At 38.4% G+C, this 26108-nt stretch overlaps 1 protein-coding gene across 4 annotated transcripts in view; it reads right to left on the reverse strand.

The window, feature by feature from the left end:
• LOC123969418 (complement C3-like) overlaps nucleotides 1-24528 on the reverse strand; it is a 94925-nt gene extending 70397 nt beyond the window's left edge. For 3 of the 4 annotated variants that reach the window (XR_006824727.1, XM_046046797.1, XM_046046795.1), the window contains exons 1-6: nucleotides 14685-14737; nucleotides 13406-13602; nucleotides 8484-8679; nucleotides 8124-8286; nucleotides 4193-4287; nucleotides 2834-2922 (exon numbers count right to left, since the gene is read on the reverse strand). Coding sequence is in view for 3 of the 4 variants with exons in the window: in XM_046046797.1 (XP_045902753.1) it covers nucleotides 2834-2922; nucleotides 4193-4287; nucleotides 8124-8286; nucleotides 8484-8679; nucleotides 13406-13602; nucleotides 14685-14711 (767 nt within the window). In the remaining variant the exon portion in view is untranslated. Of the gene's footprint in view, nucleotides 1-2833; nucleotides 2923-4192; nucleotides 4288-8123; nucleotides 8287-8483; nucleotides 8680-13405; nucleotides 13603-14684; nucleotides 14738-24511 lie in introns of those variants that run through there. The other variant, XM_046046796.1, reaches the window with a different exon arrangement.
• Nucleotides 24529-26108: the final 1580 nt, after the last annotated feature.

Genomic DNA, 26108 nt, shown 5'->3' on the forward strand with positions numbered 1-26108 from the left:
CTACGCCACCACTTATCCCCCACTTACAATGCTGTCCTTTCATCACTTCCCAGGAAACTCAACAAACGTAACCTATTGGCCTCAGGTGAAGATACCAACGATGGTCGTTCAGTCTTGGCCACAGGTAGTCTTAACGACTGTAACGACTGTCGTCACAGCAACAAGGAACACTAACGAACCAGCGGTATCGATGACCCGGGCCAACGACCCCACTGAGGTTAAATAGCTGAGTTTCCCTGCCAGTCAGTCAGAACTGAAGAAGTCCTTTGGATGAGGGACGAAACGTCTTCCAGTATCTTCAACCAAGTCCAGTTGCCCTTCATTTTAACCTTCGTTGGATAGTGTTGTGTCGTTCATAAGACCTAATCGTGTGTATTACTCGGGAGGAACGGGTAGTCTCAGTGAGTAATTCGTTCATTTTCACGAATTAACAGAATTGATTAGTTCACGACTCATGGCAACTGTGGGTCTGTAGGTTTGAGTCGTTCATCGCTCACATGGGTCCTCCTCAGTCTTTTGTTCACTCGCAGGCTGAGTGACTGCCAGCACCAGAGAATGAGAGGCAGGTCGGCTGTCAGGTAACAGTCACTGGACTGACATAACTATTTTGTTAATTATGTGACATTTAATAAAGCATAATGTTATTACAGCACAGTGATGTTGTGCTAAGTTATAGTTTTAACACAGTAACTTTAGTCCTGCTAGTGTTTACAGCTAAAAGCTGATGAGAGTTGTTCTGGCTCCACTTCAGTGCCCTGACAGGGTTCTACCTGGAGCCGAATTACCTCCGAGGTCGTCTCCTCTCCAAAACAAACCAACCCGGTCATTAAAACATGAATACACAGCCACATATAGCAGCTTAAGCCCTGCGTTAGCCCTGTAAACAGCTAACAGCTGATCCAGGTCCGCCAGAGAACGCAACGTAACTTTTACTTTCTATTTATCAACAGAGCCGTGCTGTTGTTTCACAGCTCCTGATTGGTAAACTACCTGGCTGTGTTTGAGATGAGAGCGATGTGCTCATGTTTGTTTCTCTGTCTGCAGAATCAGGACCTGATGTGGCCCATTCTGCGTCCAGAACTGCCAAACTGCTGCATTTATATAATGTGTTAATATTTCTTTGTTCCTCTCTCTGTGCTGGAGTTCTTTAAGAACTTGGTGGCTTGATCCAAATTATTATTAAATTGGTTGAATTTTAATAAGAGTGTGTTTATTCATATAGTGTATCAAGCTTATTACTTCTATGTACGCAAATCTGATATTAATATTTTACTCATGCATAGGGACATTAGGCTACTTTATGAATGAGCACTTTAGAGATAATGATAGTAATTATATACATAAGCATTTATATGGCTGGTCTGGTTGTATACTCAGGAAAGACTGTGAAAATGGAAGGATTTAGCCGGAGTAGTGGTGATTGCATATAGACAACATATTTCTGTGGTTTTTACATGGTTTGAATTTGGTTGTGGGCCCAAAGGTGTGTATATAATGATGATAGAGAGTGATCAAGAGGTGAATTTGTGCATTATACTTTATCAATTAAAGCAAGCCAGGCAGCCTTCCGTGTTTGAGAACGGTGCTGTTTTTTAATCGCCCACTAGAGGCCTGCAGCGCCACAATAACCAGCCTAGTTAAATGAACGAAATGACTCAAAAAAAGATTAATTTTAATGAACGTGATTTGAAGATTCGAGTCTGTCAAAAGAGTCGAATTTGCCATCACTAACGTTAGATGTAAGTTGCGCGTTGTGCGTTAGTTTAATGTTTCCATTCACATAACGTTAGCCTACAACAGGTGCGCAACGCCGACACACAGACATGGTCCTCGTCTCACACACACCTGTCTCTCCATGGCTGTTGTATCATTCACTGACCAGCCAGTAGACCTTCCAGACCTTCCAGCTCTGCTGTTCCATTAGCGCTCGCCACATTGTGACTGGCTCGCACGCCGATCAGCTTGTTGTGCTAATCTCAGCGCCACTGCCCTCAGCCTCGTCCACCAACTTGTTCGTATTTCTGGCTTTCTGAGTCGTTGAGCTAACATTAGTAGCATGTCAGAGAGGTTTTCTTTTCTTTTCTAAAAAGTGACTGCTTCGCGCAGAGCTGGATGCCAGAGCTCGTGCACCGCGAACACGTCACAGTTCAGAGCGTAAAGCTAAACACTGACGTAAACAGTAACGTGACCTATACTGCTGTATAACATCAGAGTCACACCAAACGGAGTATATTATGAAGTCTCTCACACACAAAGTATTAATTTATGACGTTATGGCATTAATTAAATCCTATGAAAGGACAAGAAAAAATTTAAGACCTTGGTAAACGAAATTTAATACTTTGGTAATGAAATTTAAGACTTTTAAGGTCTTATTTTTGGAATATAAAATTTAAGACTTTTTTAATACTTTTAAGACCCCACGGGTACCCTGTATTAAAAGCCCCGCCTCCGCAAGGGTACCCTGCTCTCGCTGTTGCAGAGCTGAGCAGCATAAACCCTGCTAGCAGCTTCGCTGTACCCCGCGAGCGCTCCCCGCCGTCGCTGCTGCAGAGCGCAGCACTGTTTTCTACTGTATTTATTAATTATGAACATGTTGCTTGTTAAAATTGCACCAAATGCGACATTGCACTCCCTTGGGTCCACAACAGCACATGTCAGCCACATTTGAAGTGGATGAGATGAACGGTTTCTGACATAATCAAAATACAAACACACACACACAGATTTCCCTCTTTATTAGAGAGATAATACATACCATAAACATGTTAAAATATCATTTCAACACTAAAGAACAGAATGTATATAAATGTAATTAAAATAACATAGTCACCTGACAATTTCAGCGAGGTAGTAATCTCCGGAGTAAATTCCTGATTTCAGAGAGACTGAATCAAGTGGTAAAATGATGCCACCAGGAGTCTAAAAATAAACAGAATTAATAAACCATATGGGAGCCCTAAAAGTTTACAAATTAATTTATTAACCGATGCTATATTATACATGTGGTACATCTTTTTATAATGTGTCTGTATGACCCCTTGCAAAGAATAAAACCCTTAAAAGACGTCTGGATTGGACTCTTTATTTCAGAAGACTCACTAAAGGACATATTTCCATTACACTGATTAGTATTGGACGAGATCCATCTAAGGAATGTTCTTAAAATCACAATGTTGTCGCTTGGTCTAGCGGGTTCTCTCAGGGAAACAGAAAGGGAGACAGCGTTCCACGAGTAAATGGCAGGCGCTCTATAGATAGTAACCAAGGCAACAGCTTCTGTGCACTACACAGCTGTAGCCTATTTAACTTAAGTTAAAATTATACATAACTTTACCTGATAGGCCTTTATCTAGTTTTGCAGGGATGCTCTGCCATACGAATTCCCTTCTGTTGATGTCCTATTTAGTAAAAAGTAATAGATTCTGGAAACTCATGAACAGCGAGGATCAATCTCGCTTCCAATGATTTGTGCTGCACGTCGCATACAAAAAGTTCAAGACAATTAAACTTCGGCAGCTGGCGGGCGCGAACACTTCACCTCACTCTAATAGGGACACTTCCTGCCGAACATAGACTGTTTCTGCTGCTCTCTGATAAAAGAAAACTGTTTCTGCGGATACCTGTTCAGAAAAAAACAAAAACACTGGAGTCTGATGTAACTTGTTTTAACAAGCTAGATAAAAGGTAATGCCCTGGCAGTGTTAAATAGCTTTCGTTTAATATTTGATTTAATTAAATTAATGTTTAAGTGCTACTGTGTAAAGGGAATACTGCTGGTAAAAAGCTCCTTATTTGTTTAGTGTTTGCAAACCACATGTTATTGCACTTTTGTGTATATAGCAGTACATTTAAATTAAAATTGCATAATACACTACTTTATAATTCATTATTCAATTTTGCGCATAACTATGCAATTAATCACAGAAAATCATGCAATTCATCGAGATTAAAAATTTTAATCGCTGCCCAGCACTACTTTTTATCTATATTCTATGAGCCTGGTCCACATCTAGATTAACTCGTTTTGTTGCTATTTCTGTTTTACCCTATAAGGAGAGGCTGCGTCCATTATGTTAATTCAATATTTTGTTTTTTTGGTAAATTATCTAGCTACTCTCAGTACTCCCAGTGCATCTGATTATGTAGTATTACATTTAATTGTGTGCATATCAAAGATAAAATACAATACCACAATCTCAATGTCAATCTCAGCATCAGTTTGGTTTGCGTCATCCTTATCTACAGGCTCCATACGGGGCGTCACAGCAAACATCCTGTAACTAACTGAAATAAGAGTGAAAGAAGTTAATTTTGCTGTTGAAGGTCGAAGAAAGGTGCATCTAATTTTAGTTGTGACTATCAACTTTTTGATTTTATTTTTCCATATATTTAAGTAAAGAGATTGGTTCATATGACTAATTTATTAATACATCCATTCATATAAAATAATGAATAAAGGTTTAGTCAAACAAATTAAACAAATCAAACACTTAATATTAAGGCAAACTAGTTGCTTATTAATAGAAATGACTAGAGTTAGCATGCGTGTTAGTAGCATATTAGCTGTTTATTAGTCATTATAAAGCACTTATTAATGCCTTAAGCTCGCCACACACTAGAGGATAAGTGGGACAATTTTCATCCTGTAGTGTAAGCGGTATAAGGTCACCGACTGGATCAAGGCACCCCAACTGGTAACTGTAAATATATTTATGTTAAACGTGCGTGCACTTAAGCTAGCTCAAAAAACTACCACAATGAACTCAGCTGAGTTACTGACTTAGTTTGTTTTTTTCTAAGGGTGCTCCGATCGATTGGTCACCGATCGTAATAAGCCAATAATGGCTTTAACTAGTTTGATGGGTGGTCTCTAAAAAGGCCGATCAGAAAAGCAAATCAGATGATGCAATACTTGCAGGACAAATTTTCAACAGCAGCTAACACGGTTTCACTACGCGGTTTGAACAGTTTTCAAAGCTAGCTAGTCCTTTTCAGACAGGAAGCATTAATGCGCCCAGTTAATCATTTACAATGAGAGTTGAGCAGCAATCAGACAAGCAGAGCAACAAGCAGGAGCGATCAAGTGAAACTGTCGCAGTCGTGCTCATCTTATGGTGCTTTCAGACCAAAAGCGAAGCGAGCGTTCGGGGCGGTGAGTTTACATACAAAGTCAATGCAAACACGCAATCGAAGCGGGCAGTGAGTGAGTGAGTTGAATATTCTGCTCTGACAACTACGCCGTTTACTTGCGGGAGGAGCTCGGAGTAAACTGCTTTTTTAAAATTAGCTTTTTATTTTAGATTTTGGGATTTCAACGTTGATTTATCTTCACTGGAGCTTCTCAGCAGCTAGGTTTCATGCACATCCAGTTCCAGTGTTGTTGTTAGCGTAGTTAGTGTAAATAACCCAGTATATGTTTAGCTCTACAGAAGAAATATTATTGTTGAACAGTCATTTCAGTAGGCTTTATTAGGTATTTTACCTGGTTTAAGCCCTAGTGTCTTACTTCCTGTTCTGACTAGAGGTGTATTTATTTTGAAAGCCACCGGCTGGCACCGTAACTAGTTTTCCTGCAACATGCAACGGAAAAGGGGAGAAACAGTAACCTGTACACAGAAAGATTTAATGTTTTAGCACCCCTTCGAAGAGGCACAAAGTTAGAATTTATCATAATACTGTCATATTAACATGGTGGTGGTGTTTTGAAGTAGTTTGAACAATTGTGGCTGTTTATAGCTGGGCAAATACTGGGCTTGTGAGTTAGTGCTAAACTATGCTAATGCTCTGAAACTATATGGTAAGGTAGCTAATGGGGTTGTTGTTTGTGTTGTTTATTTTTGTAACCAGCTCTTACGTTGGTTTTTGGATTTCCAATAAATCTAAAATCATCAGTTCAAGTGTCAGACCATCTTTCGGAGGGATGTGCTACAGTTAGCTCTGTCGGACTACAACTTCATATTTATATAAAAACTGGACATTACTTGTAAAAAAGAAAGCGAGGAGGTTGAACTATCTGGTGAGTTCAGAAAACATGTGTCTGTAACTTTATACCAGCTATCATTGTACTGTACTGTGACCAAATTAGCATAGCATAGCCCTGATCGATCCAAAACACCATTCAGAAAACAAAAATCTTTGTCCTGCTGTATTGCTGACAGACCTGAAAAAGCATGAATTTATATGTTTAACAAATCTTCATCATGTTGTTGTTATTTCAGCATCAGTTTAATCCGTTTATTGCTATTTAATCACAGCAAAATGTTTACTTTGGGTTCATACAGTTGTAGTAAAGGCGAGTTGTGTTTATTCACGTTATCGCGTTAAAATCGCCTTCTCGCGTTGTGTGTGAACACTTGCAGCGAATGTAGTCATGCGAGGAAAGCGTCTAATGCAAAGAGAGGCACCACTCAATCAGCTGACTGCCTCTCTCTCTCTCTCCCCGTTTTTTTTCTGCCTCCCATTCAGATTAAAACGGTGAATCAGAAGATGTTTGTTTGAAAACGCTACTGACCCCGTGGGCAAAAACGGAGGACTTTATAAAACAATGACACAGACACACATTTGGCTTTCTGATTGGGTCTTATCAGTCATCCAAACCAAAAACACGATGCTGAGTTATAGTTTCTGTATTTTTATTAAAATATTTTGTACTGTGTAAATAACACTTGTACTGTGCATGTTCCCGTGCAGTCTTTTTTCCGCTGCAACAGTTTGCACTCCTGTGTTGCTTTCAGTAACAGTTCCACTTCGGTCAATGCAAAAAAAAAACCTGGTGTGGTTCTTCGCCAAATCTTCTGCAACTGCTGAGTAGACCATCTGCTTCATGTTTACATCAGCATGCGCATCCCCAGTGTACGTAAACGGCCACTAGATGTGTGTTTTTAGTCATTTTAATATGGACGGAGATCAACTCTGATACGCAGCTAACCCGCTGCTGTGGACAGTGAAGACTGTATTCGTTATAAAACTGTTTAAAAAAACGTAGTAGTGTGGATGTAGTCTCACATTACCCGACTCCTCTCTACTCCTCTCAGGTCAACCTTCCCGTTTTCCCCATGATCTCCTGTATTTTTAACCTTTATAAAACCAAATAAAAACCTGCTGGCCGTATTTAAAGTGTTTGCTACTCTCTCCTCTGGTAAAGACGGTGGCAGTAGGCCCATGTGAAACATGTAGACTGTGCTTCTTATATAATATGGAATTAACATTGTACTTTTATTTATTTAGATGTCCATTATTTTCAAATCTCACTGAAGGCAGTTTTGACTCCTCTCTGTAGCCCACACTCCCTGTCTCTGCCACCTAAAGCCCACAGAAACTGCCTGAGCTTTCCAGAACAAAAACCGGCTACTTCAGAGTTTATCATTGACTCAGGATGCCTTTGCTACTTTAGCTCCTAAATATTTTGGCTACAGCCTTTTTTGTTGCAGTTTTTATAGTTGAAGTAAATGTATAAACATGCTGTTTGTTCTGCTTTTGTAGTTTACTCCACAGGAAAGCTACATTTGTTAAGCTAGAAGATTTTCGCAGTAACCAGGCAAAGCCTTCAATGGTTTAAGTCTCTAAAACAGAGGGAGTGGAATTTGTTGCCCATTTTTTTTTTAGGACTAATTACATAAATGTACAGTATATTGTATAATGCTACATGGTAAATAAAAGGCTTCAAATAGACCAAGTGATCCCGATACCGCTTTCAGCAATCGGTGATCAGCTCAAAAACTCCTGATCGGAGCGCCTCTAGTTTTTTGGTAGTTTAAGTTCACCTAGGATTCAAATCACTTTATTCTATTGGTTGATGAAGTATTTGGGTAATCAAGATTTATGAAGTCTTTTGGATGCTTGAATAGTGAGCTACATTTTTAAGTGAGGCTTCAAATGAGACTGAAGTTGTGAATTTGATTGTGTAGAAAAATCTGCTAATCTAACAAAGTGAACCTTCCATATTAATAATACTACTACTACTACTACTACGTGTAATACTACTCTTCCATTTTGAGAGTAGTCGAGAATTAAAAACCCCTGAATAAAGTTTTGCGTCCGATGTCATTCAAATTTAACCTGACCACAAAGACACACAGAGGTGGGTGTGTTCTTCAGTACTGATGGAGTATTGAACTCACCTTTGCTGTTGGGGGTGTAAATGGTCTTGTCAGTCTGGATGAAGATGTACCCGGACTGGAAGGACATTAAGACGACTTTCTCCAGCAGTCGGTCAGGGAACTGAGCTTGCAGGTACACATACTGCTTCATGGTGGGATCCTTACTGAAGTCACCAGCAGGGATCTGAAACCAGCATGAAGAGATACAAGCAGGTGTGAGGAGCAGGTCAGATTATATTGTATACGGTTTATACTCCTGTTTGTAGTCATAAAAGAAAACTATTTATATAGACTATGTAACATTTCAGGCTTTAAAATAAATAATGTGTTGTGGCAATAAAACCAAGTGACAGTAAAATATTTTTTTTATTTACACATTACCTTAATTTGTCCAAAATCCTGGAAGTCTTTAGCACTGGTGAGCGTCACAGATGTAGATGCCAGCCTTTTGGTTTTGGTTGGATGGTTCATCACGATGATTTCAACCCTAATGTCTGCTCCTGTGCAGTCTTGACACTCCACAAAGATGTTTTCTACTATTCCTACCCGCAACAAGTTGGGGGCAGACATCACCTGCCTGCAGAGCAGCAGCATGAGAGAAAGAGAGTAATAATGAGCAATCTATTGATTATCTTGTCTAAGATCCAGCACTGGATCAATAAAACATTTCATCATTGTTCTGAACTATGTTGTTTCTGGTGTAATGCATCACTGCGCAAATTTTAGGCTTACTAGCATAATTTGAAAGACCAAAGTAGCTTGACTTTTGTGATAAGTACTACTAACTGCTACTAACCCACCGACATAGCATTTTTATTAGTATTGGGTTGTACAAATAAACAAGACATAAAGCACTAACAGTAATGTACAAGTGCATCTCATAAAATTTGAATATAATGGAAAAGTTCATTTATATAAATTTTTTAAATTTCACTATTTCAGGATTTTTTAATTTTAATCTTTCTGATTACGGCTTACAGCTCATGGAAATCAAAAATCCATATCTTAAAATATTAGAATAAAAAATGTATAACACAGACACGTCAACCTGAGAAGAGCCTTTAATCTCTCCATCTGGTTCAGTACACACAACCACAATCATGAAGAAGACTTCTGACTTGACAGTTGGTCAAAAGACACCCACTGATACCCTCCACAAGAGGGGGAAGCCACAGAAGGTCATTGCTGAAAGGGCTGGCTGTTCGTAGAGTGCTGTATCAAAACATTTTCATGAAAAGTTGACTGGAAGGTTAAAGTGTGGTAGGAAACGGTGCACAAGCAACAGGGATGACCGCAGCCTTGAGAGGATTGTCAAGCAAAGCCAATTCAAGTTCTTGGGGAGTTTCACAAGGAGTGGACTGAGGCTGGAGTCAGTGTTTCAAGAGCCACCAGGCACAAACATGTCCAGGAAATGGGCTAAGTGTCACATTCCTGGTGTCGTGCCTGAACCAGAGACAACATCAGTTGACTCTTACCTGGGCTAAGGAGAAAAAGAACTGGACTGTTGATGAAAGTAAATTCTGCACTTCATTTGGAAATCCAGGTCCCAGAGTCTGGATGACCAGTAGAGAGGCACAGAATCCAAGTTTCTTGAAGTCCAGTCTAAAGTTTCCATTCAGTGATGATGTGGGGTGCCACGCAAGGTTATAATCATTAACGAAGACGAACGAAATAACAAAAAATAGACTTGAAAAAAAATTGTCAACTGAAATAAAAATAAAAACGAGACATTACAAAAGAACAATAACTAACTAAAACTGTATTGTATGTTTGCAAAACTAACTAAAATGAAAGAGTAAATGTCCTTAGTTTTCGTTTCTTTCTTTATTTTATAGGGCCTAATAAGCCTACATTTCGAGTGGATATGAAGCCGGTGGAACTAACTGTGCAGGGCAGTTGGTCTGGTCGGACCTATGAGCCGGACCAGCAGTTAAGTTAAGCGGTGCGCTTGAAGAGCTGGCACGCTGCGTGTCCATCAATAGAGCCCGGGGTCAGTGTAGCCTGTGGCGACCGCTGTTATGAGGAGTGCCCCATGTAACGTAGTTACAAAAGTAGTTGCGGAGACCCAGGTATGGATTGGCTGTGTAGTTGGTGCGATTTGAACATGTTTTCTATTATCTTTTATTCATACATGTGTACAAAATCATATGAATGCAACAACCGTATAGAGTTGTGTTTTGTTTAGATTGGGTTGCAGGTAACTTAGTGAGTCACTGTCTTGGTGGTTTTCTTTTCCTTGTTTTGTTCTGTTCTGATGGTCTGACTTAGTATTCTGCCTGTGGGATAAACTTGCCACATGCCCACTGACTGTGAGCTCTCCTAGCACTGGATTAACTGTCTGCTGGTAATTATATTTACTACATATCAGCTAGTGTGTGTTTTATGGGCTCATTGATATCTCAGCCAACCTGTCTCTTTGTGGTTCACATTGTTTTAATACCTCTTTTTTGATTAATAAAGGTTTAGATTTTAATACAACTGCTTTCCAGTCATACTTGCTTTCAGGGTGCTAGGGACCTGATGTTTGTGGCTCCAAGGGGGGCCTACACTATCTTCTACACTAATTTCTTAGCTGTCCATCAATTGTATTTCACCTCCATTTATTGTATTTCACATATTTAAACAAGAATGATAGAGCCAGAGAATAATGTAATGAATTTTTTAGGACCACTGGGTAATAAGATTAGTGTAGTTAGCTCTTAGGGTTTGCTGTATGTAGGTTAGAAATTATACTGTAGATTACATGTGCTTAATTTATTTGTAGTATTTATTTAGACAATGCGTCAGTATTTCAAATATATATTTGCTTAGTGTTTGGGCCCCTATGGACAAGCATCAGATAGCTTAAAAAAGGGTGAATCTTTTCAAAAATACTTCTGATTGTACTTGTATTTTAATGTTTTGTGAGAAAACTAAACTGGACTGAACTAAACTGAACTGAGCTTGGCATCGTGCAGCGACAAAGACTAAAAGTAACACTAAAACTAATAAAAACTAAACTAAAACTAAACATTTTCTAAAAATAAAAACTAAACTAAACTAGCAAACCCACGTTAAAAACTAATTAAAACTAAACTGTGATGGGGTGATGGTGCAATAAGATGCCAGCCTTTGGTGTGAGAGACCAGGGTTCAATTCCCACTGTGACCCATCTACCATTGTGTCTCTGAGCAAGACACTTAACCCCTAGTTGATCCAGAGGCGTGCGACCTCTGACATATATAGCAATTGCAAGTCGCTTTGGATAAAAGTGTCAGCTAAATGAGTAAATGTAATGTAAACTGAAATTGAAAACGAAAAGTCAAAACAAAATCAATATAAATACTAATAAAAAATCCAAAACTATATTAAACTTGGTGACATTTCATCTGCTAGTGTTGGTCCACTGTGTTTCATTAAGTCCAGGGTCAATGCAACGTGTACCAGGAGATGTTATTACTGGTCAGCCAACTGGCCTGACCTGAACCCCACAGAGACACTATGGTGTGAGGACAGTGAGAGACACCAGACCAACAACATAGCGAGCTGAAGGCCGCTATCAAAGCAACCTGGGCTTCAGCAGGGTCACAGGCTGATTGCCTTCATGCCACGCCACACTGATGCAGTAATTTGTGCAAAAGGAGCCTCCACCAAGTACTGAGTGCCTAAGTTAACCACTTTCAGAACTTTAAAACCTTACAGAAAGTCATCATTTCTGTATTACACATTCGTTATTAAATTTTTTGGGGGATGGGCATCGCTTTTCGATACCTTTAAGGTAACAGCAGAAACAGCCCTTGTGTATCAAGTAATGTTGAAACGTCTCCAGTCAAACCAGTATTTCATTCGATACTTATTATAACAGGAACGTGGCAAAAAATGACTTTTTGTTTGGTTTTCCTTGCAGCCAAACAAGCAAGCAACACACTTAAAGAGTGAGAAGGGCACTTCTCTTTTTTTTCCTTATGTGTCTGCGCGTGCCAAGTCCATGCGTGATTTTAACAGCGGCTCACCTTCAGCTGCGGTCTCAGGCATGTTCGTGACTGTTGCAAGTTTATCACCACAAGCTTGGCTTTCCGTAGGTTTCATCTTCTGGTATCATTTAACACTACTCTGTACATTTATATTTGCTATTCACTACTATCACTTGTCACTGATCAATCTCTGCGTTCCATCATATAATTTCAATGCTTTCGTGGCGCAGCAGCTGATTTTACTCATAGAGCCTCCAGCTGCAGTTCCAGCTCCTAAGATCTAGTCTTTCCCTGTATGATACTACCCGTGAGGATTTTTATGTAATTATTTGAAAAAAGAAAAAAAAATAGATAACCTTGCTTGTCCATAACAACAATAATGAAAAAATAATAATAGGCTACTAATCAACTACAATGGCTTCAACAGGTGGAATATTACGCAAGGTATCAAATTAAGTACTCAATTGGTATCGGTATCACTTTAAGGGTACTGGTTTTGGTACTGGTATCGTAAAATCTTTAGACGATACCCAACCCTAAATAATTTGAGATATGGCTTTTTAATTTCCATAGCTGTAATCATCTAGACTAAAACCAAAACACAAAAAAGGCCTGAAATATTTCCTTTTATGTGCAATGAATCTGGAATATATGAAAGTTTCACTTTTTGATTTAAATTATTGAAAAAAAAAAAACTTTTTCACAATATTCTAATTTTAAGAGATGTACCTGTAATATACAAAAAGAATGCATCTACTTTTACTGCATATTAAAAACAACTCTCAACACAACAAATTCATGTTCAGTCATTCAACACTACTCAACAAACAACCAGCTCAATCCTTCTTTATGTAGTGTCTTACTGGCAAGGAGGCAATGGTGCTTTTAGATCATTCTTCATTTTTATAATGTCTACGTATTTATATCTAATGGCTTGTGCCATATTTTACATACCCTTTTCTTTCTTTGTTGTATGTAATTTATTAATGTGTCTTTGGTGTACCACTGTATTGCTTTGTTGGCTATATATTGTTCTCAAGTTGATTGCAGCGGTTTGCAGCTGTTGTAAAAGTCAAATTTTCGCTCAGGGACAATAACTATATTTTTATCCTTTTTTTTTTTTTTTTTAGGGACTATAGATTATAATAATAATAATAATAATAATATATATTATATTTAATTATACTACGAGCTGGAAATGGAAATATAGAATGCTTGGGCCATGTAAATGCTCCTTGGTGGAGCAACAGCCTTTTATTAACTTCATACACAAATTTGTGATAATTGTGCAAAACACAAAAATAGCAAAATTCAATAAAGAGTGTAAAAAGATAAGGTGGGCCTACTTACAATGGTGATCCATCAGCCAGAGACGTCAAAGTGGAAAAGACCAGAAAGGCCAACAGCCGGTGCTGAGTCCTGCACATCCTCCTGCCTGATCCCATTTCTGTAATTATTGGACACTCCCCGCTCCGCAGCACTCTTCCTTTTACGCACTTACCTTCCTCCTCTTGCACCTGCATCCAGTTAATCCCAAGGAATCTGAACTGAGAATAAAATGTTGATGGAAGAACACATTAATCCACATATTCTTAATTCGCAAAATGTCATTTACTGGCCCTCAGTGTTTAACATAACTTTGAATATCCAAAATGTAATGGTTGCCGCCTTTTTTCTGCATTTCTTCTTACTGACATTGTCCCTTGAGAGTATTTTTAATTATTCTGTGTATATATATATATATATATACTGTGTGTGTGTGTGTATATATATACACCATATGCCAAGCTAGTTTAGACATTAGACGATATGTCTTATAATTCTGTTAAGGTAAAAACAATTGTCAGTAACTAAACTAACTTGCTAAATTACTAAATTGGATGGCAGATATCTGGTTCTAATTCAAGTCTTCGTGCCTGGCTGGCTGGTAATGTTAACAAGCTTCCATGAAAGATACATCATACACAAGAGATTAATTTCTCTCCTGTGAAGGTCAACATGCTGATAACTGTGCTTGTTTTTTTTTAGCTTCATTGGATATTCAGGGCTGTTGAACAGTAACACTGTCCAATGCAATTACGTCAGCATGTTTTAAAGTTTGTTTTATGTGTATATTAAAAAGAAGAAACAAAAGGTTTGGGGGGAAATGTCAGAAATGCTTCTTTTGGTCTCAGTTGGCTGGAGGAGCCTGTCAGTGTCTGATTGACAGCAGCTGCAAGAGTGCCAGTAGGGAACCAGAGACTTAAAGAGGTGGTATTATGCTTTTTGCGTTTTCCCCTCTCATTTATTGAGTTATATAACTTTTTTGTGCATGTAATAGGGTTTGCAAAGTGAAAAAGCCCAACGTCCACCCCTAAGGGAGTTCCCATCTCCCACAGAAAACACTGCTCTGAACTGCCTGAAAACAGCTTTTTTGTAGTCCAGCAAAAAGCAAAATGCGCGTAATAGAATGCTCGCCAAGCGGCTACTCCGACACGCCCTCAAAAACACGGTGGAAAAACACTGAGCTGCAGCACACCTCTCCTCTCCCTTCCAAACACAAAATACCATCCAGGCAGTTAATGGTAAAGTTGTTGTGTTGTAGAGACAGAGCTCAGTTAAAACTTTATGGATGAAATTAATAACTCACCACTCTGAAACGCTTGCTCCAGTCCATGTTGATAAGCTGGTAAGGGGAACATATACAACTGAACAAAGTCTTGTTTACTGGCTTCTCAGGGCCCGCCCTTCTCTGATTTTGATTGGCTAGTAGTCCTTAACTAGGAAATGCGCATGTGCAACTCCCAACAAAGATCTTGTAGAGGCAAGATGTATCACTCCTAAAACGAAGCCTTCAACACAGGGTGAAAAGAGGAGCTGCTGCAACGTGCAGTATGACAAAAAATATGGTGTATTTTGAAAATTAAACTATGTAAACCTGTTCTGGTACAACCCCTAAATGAGATTTTGAACCTGAAAATGAGCATAATACCAAGCCTGTTTAAACCAGTTTCCACCAAAGGGACTATACCTCGGGACTAGGAACCTTTGGAGGAAATTACTGCATTTCCACTGCAGGGACCAGGGTCTAAATGTAGTTCTAGGGGTCTTTATTTTTCCCCTCAAAAAGTCCCTGCTCGGGAGGTAGTACTTTTTGAAAGTTCCGGTACTGTGGGGGTGGGGCTTGCCTTGCAGTGATTTTCTGAATGGGCGAGTAGAGGCTACTGGTTTTGAATCAAGCATGTCGGCTGTTTTTTTTACTACTGCTCCTCTTTTCCACCTTTGTTTGCAAACCAATAAATCACAATCAACATAAATAGCCACACAAGTCTCAACAATATCTGCCTGAGATCATACATCGGCATTAAATGTATTGCTTGTGAAATAGTAGCCAGCGTGCAGCTGTGTGTTTACAGTGTACAGCTAAATTCTGGGTCCTGTGTTGTTGTTTTAATTTTTCATCAGTCAGCAGGTTTCTACACGGCGATGAAGTCAGTCTCCTCCTCTCCTAAACAAATGGAATGCTGATTACAGCAAGTAATAAAGCTTGTTAAAAATCCTGTTCCCTGTCATTACTACTTACTGAAAAGTGTATACCTCAGATAAAACATCAAAGCTGAACTCTTGCTAAAGAACATCAGTCTAGTATAAGTTGAAAAGTGAAAATACTCCCAATGTGTTTCACATGAAATGTATTTCTGTGCGTGCAGGAGTATTTTTACTTCCTACCTTATCAAGATAAATAAGGAGCCATACACCCAGTAAAGGAGCCTGATGTTTCTGAAGAGTGCCTTGTTTGCTGCTCTGATATAAATCTAGTTTAAACACAGAAGAATGTGGGCACATCCAAAACATACTGTGGGTAAGTGCTGAAACAAAGAATGATCTGCACAGAGTAATTATGAATGCCACTAGATTGCAAACTCTGAGGAGCTCACAATGCACATGTAATAAATAGGTGCATCTATACAATGTAAACCACACAAAACCTTCTAAGAGGTCGCAGTAAATTACACCACCTGCAGGTCGTCAAAACCATTCAGTCTGCAGATAATTCTTTGTTTTTCACAACAGAGTAACATCTCAGTGAATGACACATTTGTCTCAATAATAATCTTTATTTGCAGAGCACTTTTCAAAAACAAGTTACAAAGTGCTTTAACAAGTGTAAAGAAAACAAAGAAACAAAACTATACTATAGTCTCAAAAATAAAACAGTATACAAAATCAACCTTTCATTTTTTACTTTCTACTAACATATGTAAAATGTTAACCTATAAATACCATCTTAATATTTTCATTTACAGCTGTTAACTATAATATAGAGTTTAGATCACAATATTTACTGTTAAGATAGGTATCTGATGATGAATGAAGAATGTGATTTTATTTTAAGTATAATTAGTCTGATCAATTTTATAACAAATTATTCCTAATACACAAGCAATAGTTTAACAAATTAAACTCTTGTCTTGCATTCATGAAAACATCGATATTAAAAGGTTACAAATGTAAAAGTTGTTTTGTATGACTTGAAATAATGTGTTGTAAGAGCTATTTTAATGATAAGAACCCAGTGTCATAATTTCGCATCAGTGGTGTTCAGGTGTTGTGAGTAAAAAGAAAAGGCTGAGCAAAGCAGGTGCTGAAGAGCGTCACTGGAAGCTGGGACAAATCACATCTGGAGGGTTCTGCAATCAGCTCCTCTGGCACCTGTAAAGAAAACAATGGGAAGACAGTTAAGCAGCTTCTTCCAAAGTGCTATAAAGCTACTGAACTCTGAGATCGCCTCAGCATGGTAACCTCTATGGCATGTAACAGTAATTAGGGGTGGCAATGTGAAATACACTGTTTACTAATATATGCAATATACTGTTTGCTGCTGGACACTGTGCAATAATAACTACTCAAGTCAGATCTTATTGAACGGTTATTATAAGGATCTTATTTCTTATTGAACTGTACTACGTTTTTAGGCAAATTTCAATCTACTAAACAAACTCAGAGGAGGCTCTCACACACCTAATTTCTCGCCTTAACTAAACAAACTTTATTAAACTCAGGAGAGGGGTCAACTGCAGACCTCCACTGTCAGGCCGGTCAGTTTTTTACGTCCCCACAGGACGTAACGTGATGCATTTTCGGTTGTTTCGCTACTACACATCGCGACAGCGGTAGGTGACTGGTTGGCATTATCCAAAACATTGAGTAACGCCATAACCTCGACGTCCAAAAAACATTTCCCAGTATTCAGTCCACAATCACCACACACTACTGTCAAACCGAGCGCCTGTTACACTTCCTGATTATATTGCATCAGACGCGGTACGCCAGAGTGTGACATCACAATGACGTCATGTCCAGATGCCGGTTTTTGGCCCAAAATAATTTTATTATTTTTCCTGGGCATATTTGAGGCACAGTGACATATGTATTTTGTTGCTTGTAATTTTAGAACATTTATGCTATTTTTGTATTAATGAAAGCTAATGAGATATGGCCAATTGTTGAGTTAATTATCTTGGGGGATGGGCCTCAGTGGTTAAAGGGGGTTCCTTCTTCTTCAGCCCAGAGGGAGTGTGTGTGCCAGAGCTGTTACAGAGAAGGTAATTGAGAGAGAGCCTCGGATTGATTATAGATTGTTGTGCCTTTTTGCTTGGACTGTGAATACTGTACATTTTGTAAATACTATTTTTTTTGACTATTTTGTTGCTGAGCGCTATTTTTGTACCTTTGGAAGAACGAGCCCAATAAATCACAAAAACATCATTTACAACTACGCCATTTTTGTTCATTTGGAGTACAAGCCCCGTCACAATTGCTCTTGGTGTATATTCGCTGTCAATAGCTACTGCTGACAATACACATTTAGTACATCTAAATCACACAAATTACAGAATGTCAGATTATTTGTCGTTCTACATAGGTGTCGTTCTACGTTAGGCTACGCCAAAGGTGGCTAGCGTTAGCTCCTGAAGTAGCAGGATTAGCTTTTTTTTCCCCCTTTGGATAACGTAAGCTAACTTTACTCATAGCCTGTATGAAGCTACTGTGTGTTTGTTTTTTGTAAAGCATTTTGCAAGGGCATAGGTTTGCATTTGTCCTGCTCAGGTTAGTTATTTGTCCAAAAGAAGATAAAATAAAGATCTATATCGTTTAGACCGTTCGGTGTAGCTTTTTCACACTTAATGTTAAACAGTGTGCAAAGACTTTGCTGGCTGTATGAATTGATCTTAGTTTAATTTAAGTTTATGTACTACGACAGCGTTTCCCAACCCTTTCCTGAAGAAAGTTACCCCCTGTCCTGCATGATTTAATCTATTCCTGCTTCAAAACACCTGTTTGAGGCAAATTCAGGATTTATAACTAGTTGATATTAAATCAGCTTTTTTGGAGCAGGGAGATATTTAACACACATGGTTATTTAAACAGTTAGCCACATAAAGATACTACTCATCACCACAGCCACTGTTGGCATATAACCAAATTGCGTGATTTAGATGTACAAATATTAATAGTGGTAGATATTTTGATGGAACATGCCAAGACCCATGCATTCAGACTTTTCTTTAAAATGTTTTGGATAATGCAAATCAGTCACTGCTGCCAACTCCTTTTCTAACTGTGTAATCTGTGTGTGTACAGTGAATAAAGTAAAATGATTATTACAGTAGGCTATTGTGTCTCCACTCATTTTTAAAAAGTGGATATTTACAAAATTATTGATACAGGTATACATATTGTATTGACTGTACAGTTTGATAGTCCACATAGTCCAGCAGGGTTCTAGTTACAGTCCATAAGGAGGGTCTGAGCTCATACTCATGTTGTGGGGGTCAGTAATTCATTTACCAACAACCATTATTTTTAATCACAAATGTACATTATATTAATAAGATGAACACACTAAAATAAACACGTTTTCCAAACGAACTATGCTGCGCACCGCATGAATGTCATTACGCATGATTAATAATTAATATGATAAGATAAAGGGCGGATTTGCGGTCTCTCCTTGAGTAGTTGTCTTTGTTGGTTTATTTCAGTCTTTTAAAACTTAAACAGTATCACACACATCTGGGGCAAGTAGTGGGCTGCTGTGTGTGAGAGAAAGTGTTGACCATGTGAATGTGGTCAACAATGTGGTAAATGTTATTTATTAATCCCCGCTGGTAACGTCCGTTAGCCTACAGACTACCACGAAGCTCAAATTGTAGTCCAGTTTCAAAAAGTTGTCCTTTTTTTCCTATTAAATTTAGCTGATTGCAGTAAAATGCCATAGTATATTACTCTTGAAAGGTAAATTATGAATGAGAAGTGTGTGTGTGTGTTTCCTTTAGGATGACTGGAAGAGAGGCTAAGTTATACTCTTAATCAACGACGATGTTTTTCTGTGAATGGATGTGGCTATATGGACGGAATTAACGTCATATTTTGACAGAATAAGTAAATAGTGCCTGTAAAAAAAGAAAATGTTAATAGTTGACTGATTGAAGCGATATATAGTCGGCTTTGTTGCTACATTGGCACGTTAAGTGCTAAGTAGAATAGGCTCAAATCAATATGCTATATTTAAGGAATTAGCCTGCTAGCTTCCCGTTACAATGTCGACTAAATAATAAAATATAAATCAATGACAAAAACCCTCCCCGTGTCTACGTGATTAAACTTTAAAATTTTTGAATGCATTTCCTGTCAAACCGCACGCTTTTATTTTGTAGTTTGTGTGTGTATTTCCTTTCCTGACCGGCTTGACGGTGGAGGTGGCATGACAGTGGAGGTCTGCAGTTGGACCCTCTTGAAACTCAGGAGCATCACTCTAGTTACAGCCCAGCTACCTGTCTGCAGGCATAACGCTCATTATATGCTGACAAAAAAGGTGGATGCAAATCTCTGCAGGTGTTCTGCTGAATTATGCATCCACGTCTTAAGTTCCTTATCAGAAAATTCGCTGATCAAACGCAGCTATCACCTCAGATTGTTTGCTACATCTCAAGGCATGCTATATCCAGTGTAATAACTTATTGATGACTCTAAACATACTTCTATATTTACTTCCAATCAATCATCCCCTCTGATGAACCCCACAAACAGTATAACGTTATCGTTTTTGAACAGTACACTTGGAGGTCCATGGCTCTCCACAGCGAGCAGGCAGAACTCTGCAGCTGCCGCTCCCCCCTCGGCTCTCAGCTATTAAACCCTTCCTGTCCCTCCGGTTCAGGTGCAGCCACTTATAGTAGTATCTGACTAGCATGTAACTGAACAGTGAGTCCGTTACAGTACGAAGCCAAATCTAACATTGCCTGTTTGTAAAGTTTACCGTTAATATAACATCAGCTAACTGAGAGCTGTGCCAGAGATGTTTGGCTGAGCCTTACTTTACAACTTAACACACGCCTTTTCTTCAAAGCATTATCACCCTAATGTCTAACACTAAGGTTAATCTAATACATTTTGGCTTTTCTCTTCTTGCTGACTTGTCTTTGACTCCTTAAAAGCTGTGGTTAGAACACACTAACTCCTGTTAATTTAGCATCGTTACCAGCTTGGGGCTGCGCCTATCTGGCTAGTTAGTGTAACGAGCTAAGCTAACAAGCTATGCTGACAGCAATACCTGTTAAATATTGTTAACACATAAATAAAATAAAGCAATTTCACTCACCAATTGAAGCACGTACTTCGTGGAGGTTCTCTCTCCAATAAACCGTCACTGGGCTAGGAGTGACAGAGGCCAGAGACACCTGTCAATCAAAGCGGCCACGCCCCTGTTCTGGCAGAAAATTGTGTCCTCTTAAATTTAATCTTTTATGTATGATCTTTTAATATTATTATTACTATTCTCATTATGTGCTAATCCATTCTTTCACCCATATTTTTATAATTGAGTCATTCTACGGAAGGGGTGCCATTTGCACTTTCTAATTTTCCAAATTTTCACCAAGACCAAACTTTTTTTGTTTTACTTACTTACTTAAGATATGTTAAACCCCCCAGAAAACATATTTTCCCACCTCATGCACAAAATCATTATTAATATTATCCTTTTTATTTAGACATGGGAGCCATTCTTGTACCACCCTGTCACATGTTTTCCTACTAGTAAAATGTCCTTTTGTTGGAAACCATCAATACAAGTATGTAATTTAATCATTTTTTATTATTCTTAGATTTTCAATCTTGAAATATGAATTCAACAGTGGCCTCATTGAAAGACATTAGAAACTTTCATTAATTTTGGATATAAATGTAGGTGTGGCTTAATGATAGGCATACAAGATCCTATATATATTAGGGCTGGGCACTTTAACGTGTTAAAGCATTAATTAATTAACGCCGAAAATTATTTTATCGCACATTAACGCAGTTTTAATTTTAGTATTATTAGCTGCACAAGATTTACAATAAATATTTTATTGCTACTGTGTAAAGGGTGCTGCTGCTGGTAAAAAGTACCTTATTTGTTTAAAGTGTTTGCAAACCACATGTTATTACACTTTTGTGTATATAGCAGTACATTTAAATTAAAATTGCGCAATAAACTACTTTAGAATTTATTATTCAATTTTACGCGTAACAATGCAATTAATCGCAAGAAAATCATGTGATTAATCACGATAAAAAATTTTAATCGTTGCCCAGCACTTTATATATATATATATATATATATATAAAACTCACGACTGACATGATTTGCGGCAGCATTGTCACGCAGCTCTACTCTGAAACTGACTAAGCGAAAATGAAGCTTCGCAACCTCGCAACTTAAAAAAAAGCCTGGAGGCAGGTCATTCTGCTCTTGGCCAAAGCTTGGCTTTTTGCTGAAGTAGGCCTACAGTCCAGCCCGTCCAGGCTCGCTGGACGGGCTGGCTGTCTGTCCAAGCAGTGCATGGATGTGGAGAAGAAAGCTGCAACGGGTTGTAGCTAAGGGTGGTTCATCAGCGCTATGGATGTCTCCTGTGGTGTTGTGTCGGGAGATGCAGTAACAAATCAAGTCAAATCAAGATCTTCGCGACTTGCTTGGATCCCGATCATTGCCACTCGCAGTTAGTATATTTGAACTTTATTTGTCTTATTTCATCATTACATTATTAATTCAAAGTGGACAGGGTTCACTGCAATCCAAATCCGTACTACAATCAATTAAACTAAATTCAAGTCAGCTTTATCTACAACAACAAACACAAGTCGGCTAACAGACGCCTCAGAAATCATACTGAACAAACTTGGTTGGTTACAGTCACGGGCTAATTTGATAGTGTTCAGTGTTTAGTTCTCGCTAGATTTTCAAAAATCAAAGCGAGAAAACTACTAAAAACCTTTAAAAACGTATATTTGTGTACAAATTTGGCTTGTTTGTCCGCCAACTTGACCAGTTTTCGAAAGCTCCGGCAGCCGCAGACACGCTGCTTTATGGGTAATAGTCAACTTCAAGTCATCATTGATGCTGCCTTCAAAACTGGCCGTTACTGAGGCAGCTTGAAGGCATCTCAGCAGTTTCGAACAGCACTCTATGCCTCGCTGTCCTGTTAGAGACCTTCAGAAATCTTTCATGTTTTCACCTTTTTATTTACAGTCTATGGTTTTCACCCCCCACCCCCTGTTGCCGCCCAAAGTACGTCTGTAAAGCAACAGTAAATGACCTCTACACAGTAACTCTAACATCTGTCTCTTTTTCTGATAATAATTAACACTGATAATATTAACTTGGGTGGGAGTGGGGGTCCTCCCCCTGAAAAGTTTGGGCTTTAAACACTTCTGCATTCTGGTGATTGTTTTTGCACCAATTTATTGAGGAAATATCTGAGGTGACAATTCAAAATAAAATAATTTAGGCGTAATATAATGCAGTAAGACTGTCAGTCATTCTGTATTGATGTCAGATATGTTTCTCCTGTAGATCCACTTTTCTCTTTTAATTTAATCCCAGCTGAGTCTACATACATGCAGGCATGCCTGAAGTAGCCTAAGGCCTTTTCACCTTAATGATAAATTAGCTTAATTAATTTTAATTTAGTTTAAAAAGAAATATTGATGAAATGTTCAATCAACCCCCCCAGACGATTTTGAGCATTAAATACTTAATTTCCTGCATTCTGGAGACATTTTCTGCACCAATTTATGGTGGAAATGTCTTTATTTTTATAAAGGGAAGGGCAAAAGTTGGGTGGCAGGTGACAATTCAGAATATAAAAATATAATAGAATGTAATGCAGTTGCTTATTCCTTTTTTGCCTTAAGTTACTTTCACTGCTGTGCGGCTTCTGTTAACCGTTTGTGATAATACATTGACTAGACACTGACCGACAACATTTATATTTGATTACAATTTTGTAATTCAGAAGCCCTGAAGCTGTGAGCAATGCGCTCTCACTCGCTCTCTCTCGTGTTCTCTCTAAATGCAAGTAGTCTGAGTAACGGTGGTTGATCACATACGTGAACTTCAAACAAAATGTATCAATTATTGCGGGTAGCCTCCGCTCTTTTTAGACCTTAGAGAGAAGCTGCGTCATGAAGATTACTGTATATTAACATGGAAAATATTTTGTTGCTGTTGTTGGGTTACACCATACTTGGGGTTACACTCAAAACATCCGGGGCTAAAGCCCCGGAAAAATGACGTGGCAAAGCCGTTGATAGATATATTCTCCTGACAATTCACCTTGCCTCTTGGTTTGGTAAAGGCACAAACAGGTGGGAGCTTCATTCAAATGTGCCAGTTAAAAGCCAGTTGATGCTTTTTGGTAGGAATTAACATTGTGCTGAGAAAAAGATCGGCTTCTGACACAAAGTCAATCTGCAGACAATTTGGGGTTTTTTGTGTCAGAAAGGGCAACTAATCCAACACCATTATGGCATAATGTTTCAAGGAAAATTTTGGTATTTTTAAACCTGGGCCCTATTTTCACATATTTTAGTGTGGACTAGTAGGTACAAAAGATTTTGGAATCAGTGCATGTTAGATGGCCTCAGCTGGCAGCTGTGAACTGGCTGAAACATATTACTTTGGGGCCTGTTAAAATTATACATAAGTGGAAATGGGGCTAATATTTACTTCGGTGACCATGGAGTGAAACAATTGGTCATTTACCGGGGTTCGCGTTCACAGGACCCACCGCTAGTCTCCAAAAGGGCGAGGCAGTGACAAAACCAACGTGACACTGATACAAAAAATACTCCTGAAAGTGGGTAAGCGATGCTGGACAAATCCAATTCCATGACAAGTAAATAAATGATTAACGTTAGAGCGAACAACTACACAGCAAGTAATGAATCTAACGTTATCTAAGTTGTGGAATAGCAAACTTGCGCTACAGCTGCAGCTGCAGCGAAGCTAACATGCAGAGAGGAGGAGACGTTCCCACGCAGCGATATTTACAACTCTCCCGCTACTATAGCTGAAAACGCAACAACAGCCATGGCAAACTACAAAGTAACGTTAAGCTCAGTGTCCGTGGGCAAGCCATTTAACGTTACCTGCCTGACATCATAGCTGGATGAGTGTTGGGTGGCGTAGTATGCACATCACTTTGTTTGTCTCCACAGCTGAAGCTGCGTTCTAGGCAACTCGGAAATATCAGATCTCAAACTAGAAAAGTTTTTTATTTATTTATTTTTTATTTTGCATAACACAATTCAAAAATTAAAGCCACTTAAAGAAAAAAATACAGATCAGGACTATGCAGTAACAAACAAGGTTCAAATTTCAAGTGCAATCATATACTTCATGAACAGCAAGAAATGTGAAGATTTTACAAAAATATATAAACAAATAATTAAAAGCCATAAATGGAAAAGAAAAATAAGCAACTCAAAATAATGCATTTTAACCTCTGACTGGGGTCCAATTATACTTCAGGCCTATTACTACAGGTTAAGGCTGGTGTGGACAAATTTCCATTTGTAAAAAATCTTCCTAAAACAATTTAGATACTTTACATTGCAAGAGAACATTAGATGTGTAATTGTTTCTATTTCTGTGTTACAGAATGCACACATTCATTAGAGTTAATGTTAAATCTTAGTTGTAAACATTAATTGCAGGGATAAATATTATTCATTGTTTTAAAGTGTACTTCTCTTTAGCTTTAGGTGGCACAGGAAAAGTGAGGTATACTCATCTAACTTTCTTAGAGGTCACAGGGGAAGGAAAACATTTCTTGGTTAGAACTTACATTTCTTATCTAAAAAGTGACATGCTATAATGGACAATGTGAAAAGTCTAGGCACCATCAATGTGTACAATAAGGCTTCCTTAATCACTTGAATGAGGGCTTTTGGGATTTCTCTGATCACAGCACAATATTCTCTATTAGTACATTTTACACTGTGATTACGTCTTAACTCATTGTAGTCCAGTATGTTGCCTCTGTCATCCATTAGATGTTGAATAGACCAGATACACCACTCAAAGTCAGAGTTCCTACTTGTGAACCCTGACTTCACGCAGCTGAATGACATCACACAACAATGGCAGCTACAAAGCATACATTATAAATAGTAAACCATGAAATAAAAGGCAACATAAGGTATGTGTGCTTGTATTTAAATTAAAGTAATACATACCATCATATAGTAAAAGCTGTTCTCTGTTTAAATTGATAGAAGGTAGAAATACAGTGGTGTGAAAATTCTTTTGCATGTTTGTCACACTGAAATATTTTTGGTCATCAAACAAACTGAAATATCAGACAAAGATAACACAAGTAAACACAAATTGCATTTTTAAATGAAGGTTTTTATTATTAAGCGAACAAAAACCTACATGGCCCTGTGTGAAAAAGTGATTGCCCTCTAAACCTAATAACTGGTTGGCCCACCCTTAGCAGCAACAACTGCAATCAAGCGTTTGTGATAACTGGCAATGAGTCTTTTACAGCACTACACCTACAGCGTTACACCTATCATTGTTTTGGGGGGTGGAGCACTGCCCAATTGAGAGAAGCTTCTGTCTGTGTTCATCAGCATATAGAGGCTGTCAAGTAGTAACCTGTTTGCTGGGGACAATTCACAATACATGTATTGCAACAATTCATTTGTTGTGAATTGTCCCCTATTAAATACCTCCTTCAAC

The sequence above is a fragment of the Micropterus dolomieu genome, linkage group LG04 (assembly GCF_021292245.1).
Source record: "Micropterus dolomieu isolate WLL.071019.BEF.003 ecotype Adirondacks linkage group LG04, ASM2129224v1, whole genome shotgun sequence".
NCBI classification, from domain to species: Eukaryota; Metazoa; Chordata; class Actinopteri; order Centrarchiformes; family Centrarchidae; genus Micropterus; species Micropterus dolomieu.